Source organism: Choloepus didactylus, chromosome 2 (genome assembly GCF_015220235.1).
Source record: "Choloepus didactylus isolate mChoDid1 chromosome 2, mChoDid1.pri, whole genome shotgun sequence".
Classification (NCBI taxonomy): domain Eukaryota; kingdom Metazoa; phylum Chordata; class Mammalia; order Pilosa; family Megalonychidae; genus Choloepus; species Choloepus didactylus.
Window position 1 is genome coordinate 55,091,387 of NC_051308.1, and position 20,843 is coordinate 55,112,229.

At 41.2% G+C, this 20,843-nt stretch overlaps 1 protein-coding gene across 1 annotated transcript; it reads left to right on the top strand.

The window, feature by feature from the left end:
- Nucleotides 1-993: 993 nt before the first annotated feature.
- Nucleotides 994-19,798, top strand: LEMD1 (LEM domain containing 1). The gene is made up of 7 exons (XM_037806125.1): nt 994-1,037; nt 3,181-3,299; nt 3,878-4,000; nt 7,163-7,233; nt 14,060-14,137; nt 18,225-18,301; nt 19,244-19,798. Exons 2-7 carry the CDS (start codon nt 3,218-3,220, stop codon nt 19,434-19,436), a joined length of 624 nt encoding a protein of 207 aa, XP_037662053.1. The 5' UTR covers nt 994-1,037; nt 3,181-3,217; the 3' UTR covers nt 19,437-19,798.
- Nucleotides 19,799-20,843: the final 1,045 nt, after the last annotated feature.

The window sequence follows — 20,843 nt, forward strand, 5'->3', positions numbered from 1 at the left end:
AAGAAAAGGAATAAAACATCTTTGCAGCCATGGGGAAAATAAAAAAAAACAAAGCAAGCTAATGCCCAGGACTACACAGATAAAACTGAGGGAAATAGCGTGCTGTAAACACGAAAGCAACTATTTCAGGATCCTGCAAAGTGCAGGAATTCTTAAAGGAAATAAGGCTTAGAATGGAATCGGGATCTTCAAGAGAATAACTTCAGACAAAATAGTTTGCACATAATAAGTGGCTCAACCTGAGATTGTTGTTAGAGATCATCTGATTTAATCCCTTATCAGTTTAGATTGTTTTAAACCCCAGAAAATATTTTATAAATGCCTGTTTTCCCAACAGCCTGTTTAAATGGAAGCGGTTCCACCTGCTGGCTGCCTTTTTGTCGAAAGCAATTCTGGGAAATATAAACAAAATGCTTGCACATCCCAATAACCCAAGCCTATCATTTATTTGCTTTGATTGAAACAAATGTGTCAATTTTCAAAGTCTTTGTCTAGTGAATCCAGTGTTTGCATGTTGGCAAATGTTTGCATCACATGTTTGTTGGAAACTGATGCTCTATGCAAAAACTCTGGAATCACAGCCCAGGATAGCTCAATGAGCGTTCCTGACCATCCACCCAAAGATGCTCTGCTCATTCCCCGAATCTGGAAGGTGTTGAAATTATGGTCTCCAATGGGCAAGTGTAAATGAGGTGCAGCCTCCCCAGGAAGAGACTGGATGTGGAAACTTTCTGAGGGGGGATCTTACGAATCATTATACTAAAGACTCATTGTAATAATGGCAAACATTTATATAGTGCTCACTACGTGTCAAACACTATCCTAAGCGCATTATAACCCATTGAATCCTCATAACACTATCATCCCCATTACAGATGAGGAAAAGGAAACAGGCACGGTGAAGTTGAGTCATTTGCCCACCCCGATGTCACCCAGCTGACAAGTGATAGAGCTGGAATTAACCCTTGGCAGACTGGCTCCGCTGTCCCCTTAACCCCCTTTGAGATGACCCCTCCTATCCCTGTTATGTCATCAAGGTACTGTGTTTTCCCGGTGTTACATTTTGTTTTGCATAATTGTTTTTAAAATCTCCTCAGTCTTTCTTGAAGACTCAAGCTAACAGTCTGACCGATCTTTCCTTAAACAAAATATAATAACGCAAAAACTAAACTTTTGCAATGTAGATGGTAATATCTGTCCTAGCTGTCTTACAGAAGCATCCAGAGGATGAAACAAGATGGTGTGGAAGTGCCTTGAAAAGGCTAAATACATCTAACTAATGCAATGTATTATTATTAATCCGTACTCCATCCTGCTTCATATTCTTAAATGAGCAATCCTAACAGGTAAGTGTAGGTTTCTACTATCCCTCCCCCCGACCCAAGCATAGAGCCAAATAACCCATCCACTACTGTGGGTTTTTTGATGGTGACCCAGATAACTTGAGTTGGTTTGATTTCTCCTTTCTTTTCCCAGTTTCTCAGCACTGTTTGGTTTGTTAGCAGCTCCTTACTACCTGTGTGTAATGGTAACTTGACATTTTATTATGCAGTCTGCCTCTGAAGTCGACCAGTGCCTCCTTCTGTTTGAATTTAGGTTAAATTAATCATCTGACTTTCACATCAGTCTGTTGCTATGGGGGTTACTGATGTCACATTGTCAGTATTATGATTGGCATAATAGCTAACAGGCAAAAAGGGGTTGGTTGCTAGTGGAAACCCTGGGGTGAAACTTGCCCAGCTTCAGTAAGCAATTCCACTGCATAGACTTCAGACAGCCATGTGAAGGGGTAAGTGGATTCATCATCCAGTTGGATTCCATTTGAATATTTTTCTTCCATATGTGTGTTCCCTCTGGGCAATTGTCTAGTGTCACTTGAAATTGATGAGGGCTCTTTTGCAGGATATTTTTGGGAAGGTAGTGAAACAACAGACAGCTCTTCCCTGGAACAAATGTCACAGGATCTGCCTAAGCTAGCTTCCAGAAGGAAATAAAAATATTGAGGTGCATTGCCCTTCTTCTTAGCATTAGATTGTTCCTTAGTGGCCTAAAAGTGTTAACGCAGCTTCCCAAACACAGAAAAGAAGGAAACCAACATTCACTAAGCACTTACTACGTGCCAGAACACGCATCTCATTAAAGTATGGCTTTAAAGTAGAGAACTGTTGAAGGAGGCATCCCTAAACAACCCTGTGATACACAATTCATGACTTTTTTCTAGCTTGCATTCAATGTTCTTTCTAATTGGACATTGACTGATCACCAAAAAAGGCAAAGTCATTACTTAAAATTGGTCTAGATCCTCCTATGCTAAGTAATTATCCTGTGGTCATTTTCACTGCAATATTAAAAAGCCTTGAAACATGATAGAAATGAGGTACAATAAATAAACCCCTAAATTAAAAATGTCTGTTAAGAGGTCTGACAAATGGGTCTGTCTTTTTCAGGATTTTGTTAGGTAGGTGGAAGGGTCGGTTTGAGGGAATAAAGGGATCAGCTGAATAAAACTGATTGAACTTAAGGCTGCACAGATTTGGGAAACCATATCAAGACTTGTATAAATCTATATAAATCAATTCGTGTGCCAGAGAATGAGTGGCTGGCTTTTTTCAAACGCCAATTCAGCAATTACAAAGTCGGCTGGCAGTTAATTAAAAACCACCATCTCGTTAACGTTCAGAGTTAAATTACAAGTGTGAAAACTACTACTGTTTGCAATAACGGAATTGCTCTGTACTCTCTGTGCTCTCATCAAAAGGAGGGCAGGGATAGATAACTTTTATTTAACTCACTAAAACATCTCTCTCAGCTCTTTCATATTTAATTAACTTCTTATCTTCTCAGAGCTTGAGTCTTACTCAGAGTTCCGAACAGTAATGGAAATATTTATTCATTTTGTGTGTGGGCTGAAGATTTTCTCACTTTATTTGAGCAGTTTGTTGGAAATGATTGAACCCCAATGTCACTGGGAAAAGTGACACCCATCCAAAGTTTTGTGCGGAGGCAACTAATCTTGGCAGGGACTGGTGGCAGAAAACCACAGAAAATGATTTTTGTTCTACTGGCTGTGTGCCTCCCAGATTGGGGGGACTGGGTTGGAAACACTTTGGTGAACTGGTAAAATTCTAGTACTGATTTGTAAGACTGTCTTAGGGAATCAAATGTATTACTGTTTCGAAGGTTCCACTGTTGGAAAAGAGATCAGACTTCTATCACCATGGTGGATGTGAGGTGTCTCAGTGACAGTGAATTACAGGAAGAACTTCAGAAGCTTGGATTTTCACCTGGCCCAATACTACGTATGTATAGAGCAAGTATGAGAGATTCATTATGTATTGATAAGCTGCCTTCAAAGATTTAAAATAACTCACAGAAGAAGGAACGGCATGTAACAAATCCCATTGAAATAGACATAGGAAAATAAAACAAAACCACTTGGAGAGAAGTGGAGATAAATATATCCAAATTCTACTCACGGATTAGTAAATGTGGTGCCAAGGAAGAAGGGATTGGTTTTTTCAACAGTGAAAAACCAGTTACTTTTGATCGTGTTGCCCTGTTTTTTTTTTGTTCTGGGCACATGGCCCAGTTATCTAATTATATACATGATTATTGTCCATACTCCCCATAAGAGGAGCACCATCTTGTCTTTCTTGTTTTGGGATGCGTCCCAAAGTCTGGCTTTGTGGCTAATCCATAGTGGCCTCACCTTAAGTGCTTGCGGAAGGAAAGGAGAGTTGAGTGGCTGTGGGGTCCACCTCATTTTAAAAGCCAGTGATGTCAGGCGTACAAATAGGATCTGAGTGGTGAAATATGACCCTGCAAGATCAGATGCAAAAACAGAGCAATCTAATCTGTTCTCCACATTCTTCCTCAGCTTCCACCCGAAAGGTGTATGAAAATAAGCTGGTGCAGTTGCTAGTCTCGACTCCCTGTGCACCACCTGCGACGAATGGACCTAGGCAGGCGGATGTACCACAGGACAGCGATGACAGCGAAGGTACCGTCATAACCTGTACTGCTAGAGAGCATCTTCGCATTATTAATACCTTGCCCAGCACAATTTATGGTGTGCAGGGTGACCTGTGAAATATCTCTGGGGCCTGTCTGCACACAGAGCCTGGAAAACAATACCCCGGGGCTGCAAAAGGAATCTGTAATTCCATGTCTGTATTCACACCAGACACTCAGTTGATGGAAAGTGGGGGAAGGACTGGTCAATTTGTTTGTCTTCTTACCAACCAGAGACAAATCTGTGTTTGATTCCTAAAACCAGAAGTTCCTACAAGTAAACTTCAGGGCCCTCCTTGAGGTCTCACACCTTTACTTTGCCTGAATCAATAAATTTGACTATTTTTTGGGTTCAGATTAAATGATTTCATATCCACTAAGAAAGATGAACCAGATTTACCTCCCTGACTTCCCCCTATGCCTACTGCCCTCCTGATGTACCCAGGAGCTGATGACAGCTGGTCTGTTCCGGGTCCTAGAGTGGGTGGGGAGTGGCAGTCTCTGGGATCTGGGGCTTCGCTTACAGGTGTCCCATTCCCCTGCCATGACTCCTAGCTTCAGGGATCTTGGGGTGGACTTGAAGATTTCCACAAGATGCTCCAAGGTTCTTTTGTTCAACAAATATTGACTTGCCCAACATCATATAGCCAGGAAGCAACACTGGACAAGTCTACTCATTTGCTCTAACAGAGCCAGCTTCCCACAGCTTGATAAAATGCCAACAACCGACTGTGGATGAACTTCACGATTTAGTGATATAGTAATGTTTAACCCATTGGAAGATGCCAGGAAAGGCAGGACTCATCTGCCTTTGTCATCACTGTATGCCCAGCTCTTTGAGTAGTGCCAGGCACATAGCAGGAATTCAGAATATGTTTGTTGAATGAAATGAGATTTGGCCTTGGTTTGACTCTCAAAATTGTGTTCTTCGCTCCACATATCCTATACTCTTCTCAATTTCTATCAGGGTGAACAAATTAAATTGCCGATATTTGACCATGTTGGATCTGCCAAAATGGCAATTTCATGTAGTTCAAATAACACTAGTGCCTGAAGCCCTCTGAAAAGTCTCCTGTAGCACTTGCTATTGGAGGTGGCACAGGTGCTGAGAGCTTTCTCCGAGGATGTGGCATTGCTTGCCTCATTTGGAAAGGGCAGCAAGGCTTCTGGATGGACCTCGCTGAGTCTTAGCCAGGACACTTAGCATGGGAGCACTTCAGGGCAAGTAGTTACCCCAGACCCTTCCTGGATATGTGATGTATTCAGAGCTGTTCCACACTTGCTATTTGCTGCCATAAGAAGGAGCTCAAGGGAGTAGACTAGCCCTCTGGTGAAATGCAATGACAGGCTGGAAGATTCCAGTTTTCTTGCCAGAAAGAAAAGCTTGTGCATTCATTGCTCACAACCACTCACGCCTGCAGATCAAAGCTGCAGGGCTAAGTTGTCCTGGTCTCAGGCCAAGATGTTGGGGCTCCCAGCATGCACCTCCGTGGAGGCAGAGGTGGGGGTGGGTACGCTTTGAGACTGCTCTGGAGGCCAGGCCCTGGAATAGTCAAGTCTCTTGTTCTTTGACTGTCAACAAGGTGAACATTTGATATCTGGAGTCTCTGACTCCCAGTGGCCAATGTTGAGACAAGTCTACCTTTATTTGCTCTAACAGAGCCAGTGTTATATAGCTTGTTAAATACAACCAACCAATTGTGATTGAACTTTATGATTTAGTGATTTAGTAGTAATGTTTAACCTCTGGACCTCAGGTTTCTCCCCTATAAAATGAAGGAGATCTGTAAAGTTCATGCATCCCAGTTCTATGAAGCAGACATAGAAGGCAGTTTGGAGAGAGGCCCACGGGGTTCTATTTATCCCCTTAGAATCCCCCTACCAAGCAGGCCCCTTTAATATGTCACAAAGGAGGAGAGATGATGGAAGAATCTTCCCAGTTGCCAATTGGACACCCTAGAGAAATGGCAATCGGTTTAGTTACAGCCATCTATCAAAAATGTTTTGCATTCTTTGTGAGTTTTCCACATTTTCTAAATGTGAAGTTTATGCAAGGGCTAAGAGAAAAACAGTAGATTGTGTCCACCTGAAGCAAGCCAACTGTGGACAGTCAGGTCAGAGGTGAAAGTTCAGATTCAGCCCTTCCCTTGTAATGTGATTCTGTGTTATCAGTGACTTCTGATTGGTACAAGTAAAAAACCCAGTTCTTCAGGTCAGGTCTGAATAAGACATTCGAATTTGCAGGTTGGGGGTTCTTCTAGATCTTGGTGCCTTTAGAATAGAGAGTGAGGGGTGGAAATGGGATGGTTGGGGTTCTGTGGAGACTCAGCCTTGGGCATTTCACAGAAATACCCTCTGGGAATTGAGGCGGGGGATAGGGGACTGGGTTGGGGTGGGGTTGAGGGAGTTCCCAGCTTGTGGTTGAGCATTAGATAGACCAAATAATTGGTGGATTAGATTTGTTTCATGTTCACTCATTGCTTTGGCACTGGATGGACACAGCTTTAATTATCTAACCTCTTTTCAAATTTCCCAAATATTTTTGATTTGGAAAGCACATTTTAAATCCTTTCGATTGCAAAGCTCTGCGGAAGGAGCTACAGCAAATGATTCCTCCCCTAGCCAGGTTTATCAAGATGCTTCTCCAAAAGCTGAAACCAGTTTGATTAACAACCGCCTTTTCTGCCCCTGGCAGTTGCCCTGATTTTAAAGCCTTTTAGTGCAGGTATGGCCCCTCTCTGGGTGCTTTTTTGGGTGCAAAAGGGAGAAAATCCTCCTGCCCCATCTTGACTTTTAAGAATATACGAGGCTTGTGGCTGGTTCAAAGGGAAAGTGGGTGGACTGAAAACAGCCTCCCAGAAGAGCAGCCAGCCAGGCACCCAGTGTGTTTCTCTCCCAGGCATACAGATAAGACAGCCTCCCTGTTAGGGGACCCCCGTGTTCCCAGGGGCAAGGCCTAAGAGTTTCACAAAGGCCACCTGCAGCCCAGGAGAAAGGCTCTTTCACTCAGAAGGACAAAATGAATTTTCTTCCCCTCAGAAAAATCTTGTGCCCTCTGACTGACAGAATTCACCCCCATGATTCCTGTTTATTCCCTTTGCTAGCTCGTCTGTTTTCATGACGTATTTTCCTTTTGTTTCCCATCATTCAGAGCTTAATACCACTATCGTTTTGAAAGGAAATATCATACTCTCAACAGAATATGACGAGGCACCCAAAAAAGTATGTACAATCCTAATGCATGAGTACTTTGCACATATATTCAAAATAGGAAGTAGCGCTTTTCACAAATGTTACAAAAGCAAAGAGCAAGTCACTAAATTCTGTGGTAAAATCTTGGTCTAAAGATTGTTGTAACACAGTTTCTGTCTTGGGAAACTATTTCTGCATCCTAGCAGATGACCCAGAGTCACAGGCTCCCTCCAGCCCCTTCCTGAAGTAGCGTTGTCCCCACCCTGCTTTCCCCTTCAGTTCCTCTGTCTCCTTCCTTTCCCCACCATGGTCTGCATTCACATTGGGGTTGCCAGACCTTGAAACAAATATGGGTTCCCATCCCCTTCTCCTCCCAGCCACTGTGAGAGCTGGCTGACACCCCTGGGGCCATATTGAAACGCATGGCCGAGTGTGTGAGGGTGACAGGCTTTGGGGTGAGCCTAGCTACCTTAGAGTCCCTGCCCTCCCACCCACTGGTTGTGTGACCTGGGAGGGAGTCATTTAGCAGAGCTAAACCCTCTCTGTGCCGTTAAGTGGCAGTGCCTTCCTCTTATGGTGGGTGTGAGAAGAAAAGGCAGGTAAAACTCTTATAAAGAACATGCCACATAATTAGCTCTGAGTAATGAACCCCAAGACACCAACTCCAGTGACTTCTATCTCATGACTCCTGTCCTTCTATTTTTTGAGGCACCTGCCTCAGATTTCAGCAACTCTGTGTTCTCTTGGCTCTTAGCTCTACCCCTCCTACTGTTTCTGTTCTCTCTCTTTGTCTTTCTCTAAATGTATCTTGTGTCAAGGATCTTTGTTTTCAGCCTCTTTTCCTTCCTGCTCTGCATCAGCCCCTCGGCCATCTCGTTCACTTATCGTCTCTACATCGTGGCTCCACGTATAAACCTCAACTCGGGACCTTTCTCCTAAAGAACAGGCCTGGTATCCAACTGTCTTCCAGAAAGCTCCTTCCTTTTCCTTCTCTTTCTCTTCCTTCCTTCCATATTTCATCCAACAAATGGTTATTTATAAGTATAAACATTTCATGGATTATATGGCTGTATTTATTTTTCTTCCCCTCAATTTCTCCAGCACCTAAACCCAGGGTATCCAGGACTGAGATCTTCCATCACTCACCCCAAGTCTGCATTTGTGGCCTCTGTTTCACTTGACAGCTTCTGTACTGCCCTGGCTCAAACCCTCATTTCTTAGAATGCCCACTGCCCTCAGCTACTCACATATAATCAGTTGCCAAGTCCTATGGATGTGAATTATGATTTTTAAAAATCTTTCTCTCCCCTCTCTTCTCTAGGCCTCCATCCTAGCTTGCACCTATATTTCTTTTAATTTTTTTATTTGAACCACTCCAAAATCCTCCTCACTGGTCTCCTCTACCTCCAGCCTTTTCCAATTCCAGTTCAGATCTAAAAGCAGAGATTTATGTCACGTTGCTTAGGGATTTTCAGTTGGTCCCAACTGTGTACAAAACAAGGTACAAACTCACTACAGAGACTCCAGTGTCTCCTATTTGACCTTGTCTCCCCCATCAGCCAACCCAACACATACTTTGTTTCTACACTTCTCATACTTTCTTCTCTTGTGCCTTTCCCCCAACTATTCTCTACGCTTGAAATTCTTTTCACACTTCTCACTCCCACCCCAATTTTCTTCCTGAGATCTTTTAAGGAAGGTCTCAAATGCCTCCCAGGTGAAATCCTTTAAAATGGTGTTCTATCCCCGTCAGTAGCTATCACAGGGTCTTGACATGGCGGGAGCCCCAAATCCACCTCACCAAATCTTCCAAACAGCTCCAGTGACAGAGATTAGTTTGCAGATACAGTCTATGATTAATTCAACTTGCTGAGTTTAAATAAGTGAAAAGAAAACCCCAATAAACATTGCTGCAATGTACTGCGTCTTTAGTTTCCCATTTGAACATAATTCAAATTTGATGAAGTAATTTTGATAACTTATCAAATTTTCTAAAAGGATTTTAAAAACCTTTCAAATGGCTCATTAAAGGAATCCTTTCCCTTCAGTAAACCTTGGTTTTGCAGAAAATGCCTTTGCATAATTCTTGCAAAGACATTTACGGTAGAAAAAACAACTCAAATATTTAAAATGCATCAGGTGGGACCAAAGTCCTTCATTCTTTGCTCTATGTAAACCTGAAATAAAACTACATTGATGTTTTGGATTGGCAAAAGAATTAAATAACATTTTCTGATGGCATGAGATGTTTTGATCTGAAGGATTTATATAAACCATTTTAATTCTCAGAAGGGCCTCAAGGCATCTGTTCAACTTCAAATCCAAAAGTAAATGTATATAAGAGTTTAAATTTCCATGTAAAAGGTGATAGAAAGGATGTTTTCTGAGACACTTGCCTAACACTGTAGACTTTAATTACTTAAGAGCAGTGGTCTGTGCCTAATAGTCCTCTAAGTATGTAGAAAAGTAGTGCTTGCATTTCTTTGAAACACCAATGAACACATATTTTCTTCTCATTTTAGTAGGTTTCTAGTGGAATAAAAACCACTTTCAGATTCTGGCTATGTCAATTTGTGGGCATTTTGAAACACAGCATATGTGTGTTTTATGAAATCACATATGCAGACCGTTTGATTTGGTCATCAAGAACACTCAGAATGCCAGATCAACTTTTTTTATAATTTGGAATTTTTTCATCAGATACACACAATTTATACTTCAATTGATGAAGCTCAGGGTTAAGACAATGTAATTCAGGCTGTACTTGTACTAAAGAGGGGAAAATGGGATTTGGGGTTAGCAGGGAGGCAGGGTAATCTATAATTTCAGCCTCATGAAGTGGGGGTTGAGTAGGGTGTCCTTATGATCTGTCATCCAAACACGATTCCCTTGAGAATGAAGGGGGCACTAACCGGAAGGGGTGCCAGAGCAAGAGGAGTCAATTGGGCAACGAGGCATATGGGCATCTTGGGTTTGGATGGTCCCAAGGCTTGAAGTGTTTGTGGGTGCACGCACACCCCCTCTTCCAAGGGCTGCTGCATCCAATACCCAGCGGCATTGACCCTAGGAGGTTGTACACTCTTGGCTCCATCAGGGTATTCCTTTATTCTCTCCCAGACACAACATGCTCTTTCCTGCCAGAATCTCAGTTCATTCTGTTCTCCCAGCCTGGAACATCCTCTTCTCATCTCATCACCTGTCGCATGAAACCAACTACACTAGGAGTTTCTCAAAATGTGCTCTGTAGGTCTGGACCTAGGAATCTGCTTTTTCAATCAGCCTCCATCCTCACCTTATGATCAAAAGCTATTGCACTAGATTGTAAAATTTTGAGGATTAAAACCCATGTCTTTGAATCCCCTGGACTTATTTCAGGGGGCTGGGGGAGTGTTGCTCAGTCCCTGTTGGCAGAACTGAAAGGAGACTTTGACCTCTGTTGCTGTCGATAATCTCTCTCTGACATCCTATCTAAGAGACTTACCTTAATGTATTCTCTTGAGGGACAATGCTTAAGTCAGAGTGAATTGATGACTATCCAGTGAAGGCTTGCAACACAGCTTCCACTCCTGGGTCTCAGCCTGCAAGTTATCAACTATTTATTGAGCACAGGACATCGTGCTAGACCTTCTTGAGGAAGAAAATAGATGCAAAAGGGGCCATCATTCTTGTCCTGAAGAAACTTTAAAACTAGCTCTTAAAACCAAGAGTATGTGTCTGAGTTCAAATCCCGGCTCTGCCACTAACTTGGACAGGTCACATAATCTCACTATGTCTCAGTTTTCTCATCTATAAAGATAATAATAGTCCTAATCTCATAGATTGTTGCAAAGATTAAGTTTAAAATATTGTAAATCAGAGTACTTATGGCACATAAGAGTTATGTAAGTACAAATAAGAAATATTATAATTAATATTGTTATTAAAAGGCATGATATTTGATTATCTGCAAAACAAAGCAACCTATTTAGTTTAAAATAATACAACAGAAACTGAATCTTTGGTACTGAATGCCTAAGTGCTATAGAATGTGATTTATCAGAGTGTCAATGGCTATGCTCCCATAATTAAATATACATACATAACTAAAGATTGCTTTCTGTAAGTGCTGTATATTGAAGGAAAACAGACCAAGCTTTGAAAAATAATGTCATATGTGCCCTCTTGGTATTTTGGACTTCCCCTTCTTTTTCTTTTTTAATTAGAGAAGTTGTGAGTTTACTAAACAATCATGTATAAAATACAGAATTCCTGTATACCATCCCACCACCACCATCTTGCATTGGTGTGGAACATTTGTTATTATTGATGATAGCACTTTTTTTTGTAATTGTACTGTTTTTTAACAGTAGTTACCTTCGCTACAATTGATGAAAGATTATTAAATTAGTCCTATATATTGTCTATTGTTTACATTAGGTATATTTTTCCATATACCACTCTATTATTACCACCTGGTATTAGTATTATACATTTGTTACAACCCCTGAAAGAACATTCTTAAACTTGTACTATTAACCATAAGACATCCCCTTCTTAATCTTATATTAAATCCTTCCTCCATCTCTTTAAACATTTAAAAATTATTTTGAAATATTTCAAATGTACAGAAAAGTTGCAAGAATAGCACCAAAATTCCCATATCCCTTTCCCCCAGATTCCCCAATTGTTAACTTTGACTGCATTTGCTCTGTGTGTGTGTGTGTGTGTACCCTATCATTGTCTTTTTCCAAATCATTTGAGAGCCAGCTGCAGCCTTAAAGCCCCGTCTATTCTGCCCACCCCCAAGGACCCTCTCCTGTGTAACCACCATATGACACTCCTGTGTTACCAGCCAATACTCAGACCCGATTCAAATTTTGCCCACTGTCCCGCTAATATCTTTCTCCTTTCTGGTCCAGGAACAATCCATGTACACAGGGTGTCTGTGGTTGTCAGGTCTCTTCGGTCTCCTTCCATTCAGAAACAACAGTTCCCCGATCTTTCCCTGTCATTCATGTCCTTGTCAGTTTTGAAGAGTATAAGCCTTTCATTCTGCAGGGTGAACCTCAAATTGAATCTGTCCCATTTTTCCTTTTGACTAGATGTAGAGGCCATGCATGTTCCCCCATCCCACCTCTGGCACTAGTCACCTTAATCACCAGGAAAAATTGGATCTGTCAGGTTTCTCCACCATAAAATCATCATTTCTACCTTCGTAGTTGAACACTATTTTGTGGAGAAATAATAAGAGATGACACCAATGTACTGTTCCTCATCAAACCTCACCCATTAGCCTTTGGCATCCACTGATGACTCTGTCTGAACCAACTTCCATTAAGATGATGGCCAAATGGTGTTTTTATTTCAATCATTCCTTCTAAATTGATTAGTTGGCATGCTTCTGTAAGCAAGAGCTTCCCCTTCTTTCTTATTTCATTCATTCATTCATGCATTCATTCATTTATATTAGTGTGGGCTCATGGATTCTTTTTAACTCAGTGGGTTGTGGTCCATTGATATCATTATTTTAAAGTCAGATTGTTCCAAATCTGGCCAGTGGGAGCCCCTCTGAGATAGATGTCATGTCCTTTTGACAGGTCCTCCTCCTTCTTTGAGCATTTCCTTAATTTCTGGCACAACAAGATGTTTCGGACTCATCTTGTACTTTTCCTGCCCCAGGAGCCCTGGTACCTTGTACTGCAGGATGGCACTTAGAAACCAAGCTCTGGTGAGCTTTTTACTACTGGGGTGATTGCTTCTAGGGATTCTCAGTGGATAGAGCTAGAAAATAAATGTATGCATATCTGTACATGTATACAAACATCTGTATTTTTATATCTGTCTACAGAAATTTAAAAACCTGGGTTCGTACTGATATCTTGAATATCAGAACAACATTTCAGTGTTCTTTCTAACCTTTCCACTTTCTATGTTTGTAAATCACTTCTCTATCAGTGGGAAAGCTGGCTCCCATTACCCTTCACATATTTTTGCTCAATTTCTTATTTTCTCAATGTAACCAGTCTCCCAATTATACCAGCCATCTCCTTCATCTGCTGCCTCTGTGTACCCCTCATCACCACCTCCTCGCTTTGGACATGCCAACAGCTCCGTGTGGCACCCCCTCACTGTGCTGCCTCCTGGGCCTCATATAGCCTCCCTGCTTCCCCTATCCCTGCTGCTCCAATTCCTCAGCCACTGGGCCCCCCAATACCTCCATACCCCCTCACCGTTCCAGGCATGCTGCTCGCTCTGCATGCCATGTCTCATCTGCCGGGCTTAGCATGCCGGGAACACTCACGCCCCAGGGAAGAGGGGGTATTGGGAGGGGAGGGGAGGGCCTTTATGTTTCTTTTTTGTTTCCAATTCTTAGATTTGTTTTGATGACTTTGCATCAAATCTTCCATAGTATTTTTACTCTCTTTCTCAATTTCTATTGTTGATAAGATACCAGTTAGCATGTACAGGGCCTTCTCCAAAATGCTGCAGAGGGCCGCAGTGTGACAGGGGAATATATATTAAAGGACTACAATGAAGTGAGTGGTATGAGTAGTATGTAAAGATTTTAGAAGACCTAATGTGAAACATCTCTGTGATATTTTCCTAATTAATTGAAAAGCATCCTTATTCCCCATAGTAGTTGTATATTCCAGTTGGGTCAAAGTGAAGAGTAAATTACATATGCTATAACTACTTAATATGCTCTTTCTTCTTACCTTTGACTTGTGCTAATGGGAACTAAATGCCATCTTTGCAAGGAAAATAATTTAACATTCTTCTTGCGGAGATACTAACCTCCGGATACGCTGTGGATGGGCTGAATAATCAATGTTGTATTATCTTACTGACTTCATGTTGATTTCTTTGTGTGTAACAGAACCTGGTTTTTGAAATACAAGAACGGCAGGAGGTAGGAAAACCAAACTCCGATTACAATGATTCCAAGATGATAAAGGTAAACTTCATTTTTTCATAAAACTGAATTATGAGCTGTGGTGTTCTCTTTCTATAGGAAAAACATGAGTTTGTTTAGAAAACTCAGCTTTTCTTTCCCTTCCATCTGAGAACATAACAATTCTGATTTTGGCTAATTTATAATTTGCTTTCTGGGTATAGATTTGTGTATCCATTTTAGGGAGAGGAATTTCCCAATGTACCTCCCATAGGAGTGCCCTGAGCTATTTTTCCCCCCTTAGGATTTATGTGAAAAGGCTAGTCAAGGCTTCTTGAGCACTGGACACTAGTCATCTCAATTCATGAGTCCAGGCATGAATTTTTATGGGTAATTTTCTATGGGTATTTTCAGAATTTTCTATCTGAAAGGCTTCTTGGAGAAGTCTGTGTGGTTCAATCCCCTCACCTTACACATGAAGAAACAGGCAGAGAGAGGGGATATGTACACTTGCCTAAGACCATACAGAGAGAAAGAAAAGAAGTTGGAACTAGATTTCCCGTCTTCTAATTTCCATCCTCTTGCCGTTTCCATGATAAAAAGAAGCCAAAGGGGAGGAAAATCAACCTGACACCTGAGTGATGAAATAGCTCCCCCCAGTGTCCATTTCCCTGGTATCGCAGCAAGTCTCCAGGGTATCTATCTGTTTACCCATGGAAGCAAAGGTTTTCTTTCTGGTGCTTGCTCTGTAATGGTCTGTACGAGGCGCTTTTTGGTGCCTCCTCCGTTCACACAATAAAACCATGGTACAGAAATCAACACAGTTAGGAATGGGCTGCCATATATGCAGATGGGTAGCTGGAATTTGTCCCAGTGGAGAGGGAAAAAATCCAAACTTAAAAACCTTTAAAACATTTTATTATAAAATATCATATGCACCTGAAAAGGTAGAAAAGACTTATGTAATGAACAGCTGGATTCCCACTATAGAGATTAAGAAGGAAACCATTGCTAATTGTCATATTGGCATATCTCTATATTATTACTTTGGTAACTACAGCTATGATCAGGATTATGCTTCAGTCTCGGAAGTGTGGATGGGTGGGACTTCCTGACTCGAATGCCAGGGATGTAATGAAGATGGCGGAGAAGCTGAGAAGGCCACACGTTTCCCAGCTCCCACCAGTGAAAGCTCTGCAAAAACAGGAATCTTTGCAGATTCTTGCCCTGTTGTGCTTAGGAAGAAAGGAGCAAAGATATTATATATCTCCTGGGTGCCATTTACCCTCACTAAGCCATTGCTTTAATGAACACCAATATTTTTTAGTTCCACTGTAAATGTTGTTTATAGTGAAAGCCATATTATAACTGCATTAAAGAAAATTTTTAAAGATGAAAAGTAAATCAACTGCAAACATGCTACTTGATGCAAAAACATGTTACTTTTATATTTCCCTCCATTTTTTGTTCATGTGCGTTTGCAGTATATACTTACACAGTTGCCATCACTGTGTACATACATAGCATTTTATACTGTTTACTGTGTTTAACGTTAATTGAGACTGCCTTTTTCTTGTTATGTAGTTCTTCATTATTGTTACAATTGATGACTGCACAGTCAAGTTGATAGGCCATAATTACTCCCTTTTTGGAAACCAAAATATCCACCTTTTGTATGCTGTAGGAGAACTCTATATATAAATGATAGCAAAGGAAATAGAAGTTATCAAAGAAAAGGAAATAAAAGACTGAAACTCCTTTATGACAAGAAGGGAAAAAAAGGGAGGGAGAATTCTATTGCCTGAAAGCTATGAAATCCTATAATTTGATTTTGCAACAGACTTCTACCCCAAATGCTATATTTAATATATCTATTTTTAAATTTAAGAGAATTAAAAATAATTTGCATGTGCTGGGTACATGGAGATTCATTATACTGTTGTCTACTTTTGTATATGCTTAAAATTTTCCATAATAAAAAGGTTAAAAAATAATTTGATTATGAAAGATTTTTCCAATACCCTTGGAAATAGTTTGAAAATACCTCTCGGTGAGCAGACTATCACTAGTCCACGCGGCACTTTTGTGAGAAGTTTTTTAAAGCATTTCCCCCTCGATAGCCTTTACTTCCATCTTCCAGGAAATTGCAATGGTATATAAATACCATACATAAATACACAGGAATGTACAATGTTTAGGAGGGAATGGCACTTCCGTATGTGGCACTCTTGTGCGTGACATGACTTCCCACCCTGCTGGGGAACTCTACGAAGGTGGGACAGGGAGTATAGGGAAGAAGAGGAGGCCGTACTTGCTTCATCACTGGCGGCCTGTACTGGGCAGGCAGTAAATGACAGCTCAGCAGACCATGCCCTCCCCCACCCCACCTTGGGCTGAGACCATCGAACCTACCAACAGACCCTAGAGGTCATAGATGTGACTCGCTGGAGTTATGTGCTCCATTGGGGTGTCCTGAAAACACGTTTTCTAAGACTCACAGGAAGGGCCCTGGTGCTTGGAAATGAGCTTGAGAGCCCTGGGCTCTCCTGGTAACTCTGACTCCCACGGTGCCCACGAGCCCCCCTCCTTCCCTTCCCCCAGTGCACCCTAGCCCAGTCTCTCTTGATTCTGCTGTTGGGGTGCCTCCTTCTGACTTTCCTTCTGGTTCCAGTTCAGTGTGGGTGTTGGTCAGTCCTTTTTCTATCTGAGGCTGAGTCCCGTCGCCCACTCACCAAGTTACAAATGGCCCAAATGTTAGTGTGACTTGATTAAAGAAAAAGAAGACACATCCATGAGAGCCAACAGATTGTCTGATTAGGGAGGAAAGAAGCCAATGAAAAATTCTTAGAAAACAACCCCACTCAGTGGTGAGCTGTTTAGGGTAGGGACGGGTGATGGTCCCTTTTGAAATCCTTTTAGTCTGCATGGGGCTTGGTACTCAGCCACATACCACAAACGTTTGTTGAATGAATTAATAAAGTACAATACAAAACGTGTACAAAACTGAAGATTTATAGAACAGGAGAGTAATCTGAGTGGAGAAGAAAAATCCAGAAAGAATTCCTGCAGGAGGGGAGTTATTTTTAGAAACTGAGGGGTGGAGAGGAGTCTAGTGCAGTGGTTATGAGCATATTGCTCTATTGATAATACTGTGTGACCTTAGGCAAGTCACTTAATCTCTCTGGGCCTCAGACTTCCCCTTCTCTAAAACGGAGCAATGATAGTTTTAGTATCTAAAATGCTTACCACATAAGGTGGATTGGTCTTGGAGTTAATGGGTGAACAAGGCCTGGCCCTAGACACATGGTAGTTAGCAACATCACCTATTGACCCCATGTCTTCATATTCCTATTGGGTCCCTTACCTGGATATTGCAGACATTTGAGGATAAGACCTGAATTTTAAATATAAAATATGAATGGACAGTCAATGAAAACCAGAAATATGAGGAAAAACAGCAACCTGAAATTAATCATCATCATATCATAATTATTATCACCAACATTTATTGAATGCCTACTATGTTCCAGGATTTGTTTTCATTACATGTATTAGCTCACTTTATCTTTACAGCAACACTATTTCACAGCAAAGAAACAAAGGCATAGAGAGCTGTGCCTTTTTACTTTATTGAAAAGATAAAAACATGAAATAAATGTTTGGAGAAAAACAAACAACACTATGGTTGTCTCAACTCCTGCCCCTTTTACAGAGCAACATTTTCATTTTCCTAAATTGTTTTCTAGTCCCTGTTCATAGTCAGCTTGCTTTCTTAAATAACTTTATTCTTTGTATAGAAATGATGCATGTTCATTTGAAAAAACCCTCCAAACAATAGAAAAGTACAGATAAGAGAGCAAAATATAGAGCTGCTATTTAAGAAGAGAAGGCAGCATTCACCATGTGACTCTAATCACTCTATTGTTCCAGTGTGAGTCACTAAAGTAAAATATTATTCCACGGAACTTGGATGTTTTTGCTAATTATTGAATAAAAGAAAACTTAAAGTTTGTGTTATGAACTACTAGGCTGCCCGGTATGCCAAACATTTTTATCAGTCCTCAGGTTGTTTGACTTTTTCTAGAATAAAAAAATGCACAAGACATTGAAAACAATAAATTCCTCTTGATATTTTCTTTCCATTTATTAGAGGTCCGAGGCTCCCAACACAAGACCCAAAGCCCCAGATAGCTACTGCCTGGATTCTAAAACTTCCAAGGAAAAAAGGTAATGATTTTCTCAGCGAATGAGGGGATTGATAATTGTTGTATTATGCAACTCCTGGAAAATAGTTATTCTGATTTCTGTGAGGGGTTTGAGCCTGAAAAGAATCTGTTGAGAAAGGAGAATGATGCCCATTATCTCATAATTTTGAAGCTGGGAGAGGACTTACATGGTCTTAATATCACTGTTCCTAATTAGAGATAAGGAAACAGTCCAGGGAGGTTGAGAGGTGTGCCAAAAGTCATCGTGGGCTGAGAACTGAACCCAAGTTTCCTGATTTGTAGTCATTGGGAGACATTTACTCCTATTTGTGTCTTGGAAGAAGGGGAAAGAGGTAAAAAAAAAAAAAAAGAAAAGAAAAGAAAGGAGCAGTAGTTGAAATAAAAGCCTGAGACCTGCCATTTTATTAGTCAGAAGGCAAAACTTTCTGGTTCCCTAATTTAAGAATAAATGTTGGCAGGTTTTGCAGGATAAGATTAGTGGAAACATAGGGGTCTCTTTGAAACATGTCACAAAGTACCATCCTGTAATTCCAAATGCAAAATAAGCTGATTTCAAAAGCACTTTCCAAGTCCCCCGGAACTGCAGGGCTTTGAGGTGGTGTTTATACTGTAAGGAGGGAAAGGAGAGGGCTAGCGCCCTCCGTGCTGATGATCCCACCCAGCGAGCCCAGGGCCTCTGTGAAGCCCCTGAGTCATGCCTTATGCTGGCACTGGGAGAGTTACACATATGAGTGAAAGGACAAATGAATGCTTTGTGGGATATCACCAGCGATGCCCTGTCAATATCACTTGTTTAAATGCCATTGTTTTTAACGAGTAGAGGGCTGCTTCTAAAGCCCCCATTGTTGCTCTCTTGGGCTTCCCAGCCTGTCACCCTAAGGGGATACCCAGGTAGTAGCTGGACACAGCCCAGGTGTCCACAGGTCCACTGATGTTTCTGCAGGGGTGCTGCAAGAGCATCACAACCCATAATCAAGGAAGACAGTGAAACCGCAGACGATGACTACTGCCCACTAGCCAGGGTTATTCGGCGCAGGAGACTGGAAGGGCTTCCGGTGGCCTTAGCCATGCTTGGCATCTTCATCATTGTGGTTTTTGTCTACATAACTGTGGAAAAGAAGCCTCTCTTTGGTTAAATGTTTTGGGAGAGGAGCAGACCCGGCGAGGTAAGGAGTGTGTGGCTGGGTGCTGCTCCGAGCCCGAAACTTCAGGAAAGAATGGAAGGACTACTCTGAAGAGGGGAGACCCAGCCCCCGCACCACATCCCCTCCCTTGCACTGTGCTCTCTCACAGATCCCTGCCCGTGCTCAGCCCCCACCCCAGCACCTGTGTCAAAGAGCATGGTGGTTAGGAAAATCCCCAGGTCATCTCCGCCATCATTAAAGGTGCTCCCAAGTTTGAGCAGACTTCTAAAATAGGGAACCGTGCCTGGCATTTTTCTTTTCAACTACAGTGACAAGACATAGGTCAGATCTTACTCTTCAAATTGTACAACCAACTACGGGAAAGGCTACAGCAGGTAATTTAACAAAAGAGGAATGCGTCTAATTGAGCAAATACAAAGCAGTGTCTAACATCATCAGTGGTGAAAGAAAAACAATTTAGAACAAGGTAGCATTTTTGCTTTTGAAAGTTAGCCAGTTTTTAAAAAAGCCAGGGCCTGGTGAGAAAGTGTAATGACCACAAGCTCCGGGGCCAGGCAGAGCTGGGGGGTCACCTGGCTCCTTCATTTATTGGCTCTGTGGTCTTGGGTGAGAGCGTTGTCCCCTCTGACTACAGTTTCAACTTCCAAAAGTAGGGCTAGAACAGACTTTTTAGGGTGAGGAACAATTCAAAGAAGTAATGCATCTAAAATACTCAGTGTGCTGCACACCTGACTTACAGGAAGTACTCACTAAATGCTTAATCAATGCTACCCTTTGGCACAATATTTCTACTCATGGGAGGAGCTACACCTATATACAGAAAAGTCTTAGATAGCAAGAAGTTTAGCGTAGCAATTTTTAGGGTCTCAAAATGTAGAACCAAACCAAATATCCAGCAATAAGGGAATAGTTTCAAAAGTTGTACTATAACCTTTTGATGGATGATTATACAATAATTAAAAATGTCAATAATAAGTATATCATAACATAGAAAATGCTTATTTAAAAACATTTGAGAACAACTTTATTGAGATCTAATTCACAGGCCATACAATTCATCTATTTAAAGTGTACAATTCAACAGTTTTAGTATATTTATAGCTGTGCAGCTATTATCACAACCAATTTTAGAACATTTTCATCACTCCAAAACCAAATCTCTAAAATATTTACTTTTTTGAATTCTTATTTTTTAATGGTAAACAAAAAAAGGACACAAATTTGCTAGCACTGTGTTATCACAACTGCATAAACAACACAGGAAGAAAATATGTCAAAATGGGAATAATATTTCAGTGGTGGAACTCTGACTTTTTTCCCCTTGTTCTGTTTTTTCATATTTTTTTTAAAGATTTCTGTTAGCAGTATGTATTAATTTGCTAATGAAAGAAGATAAAT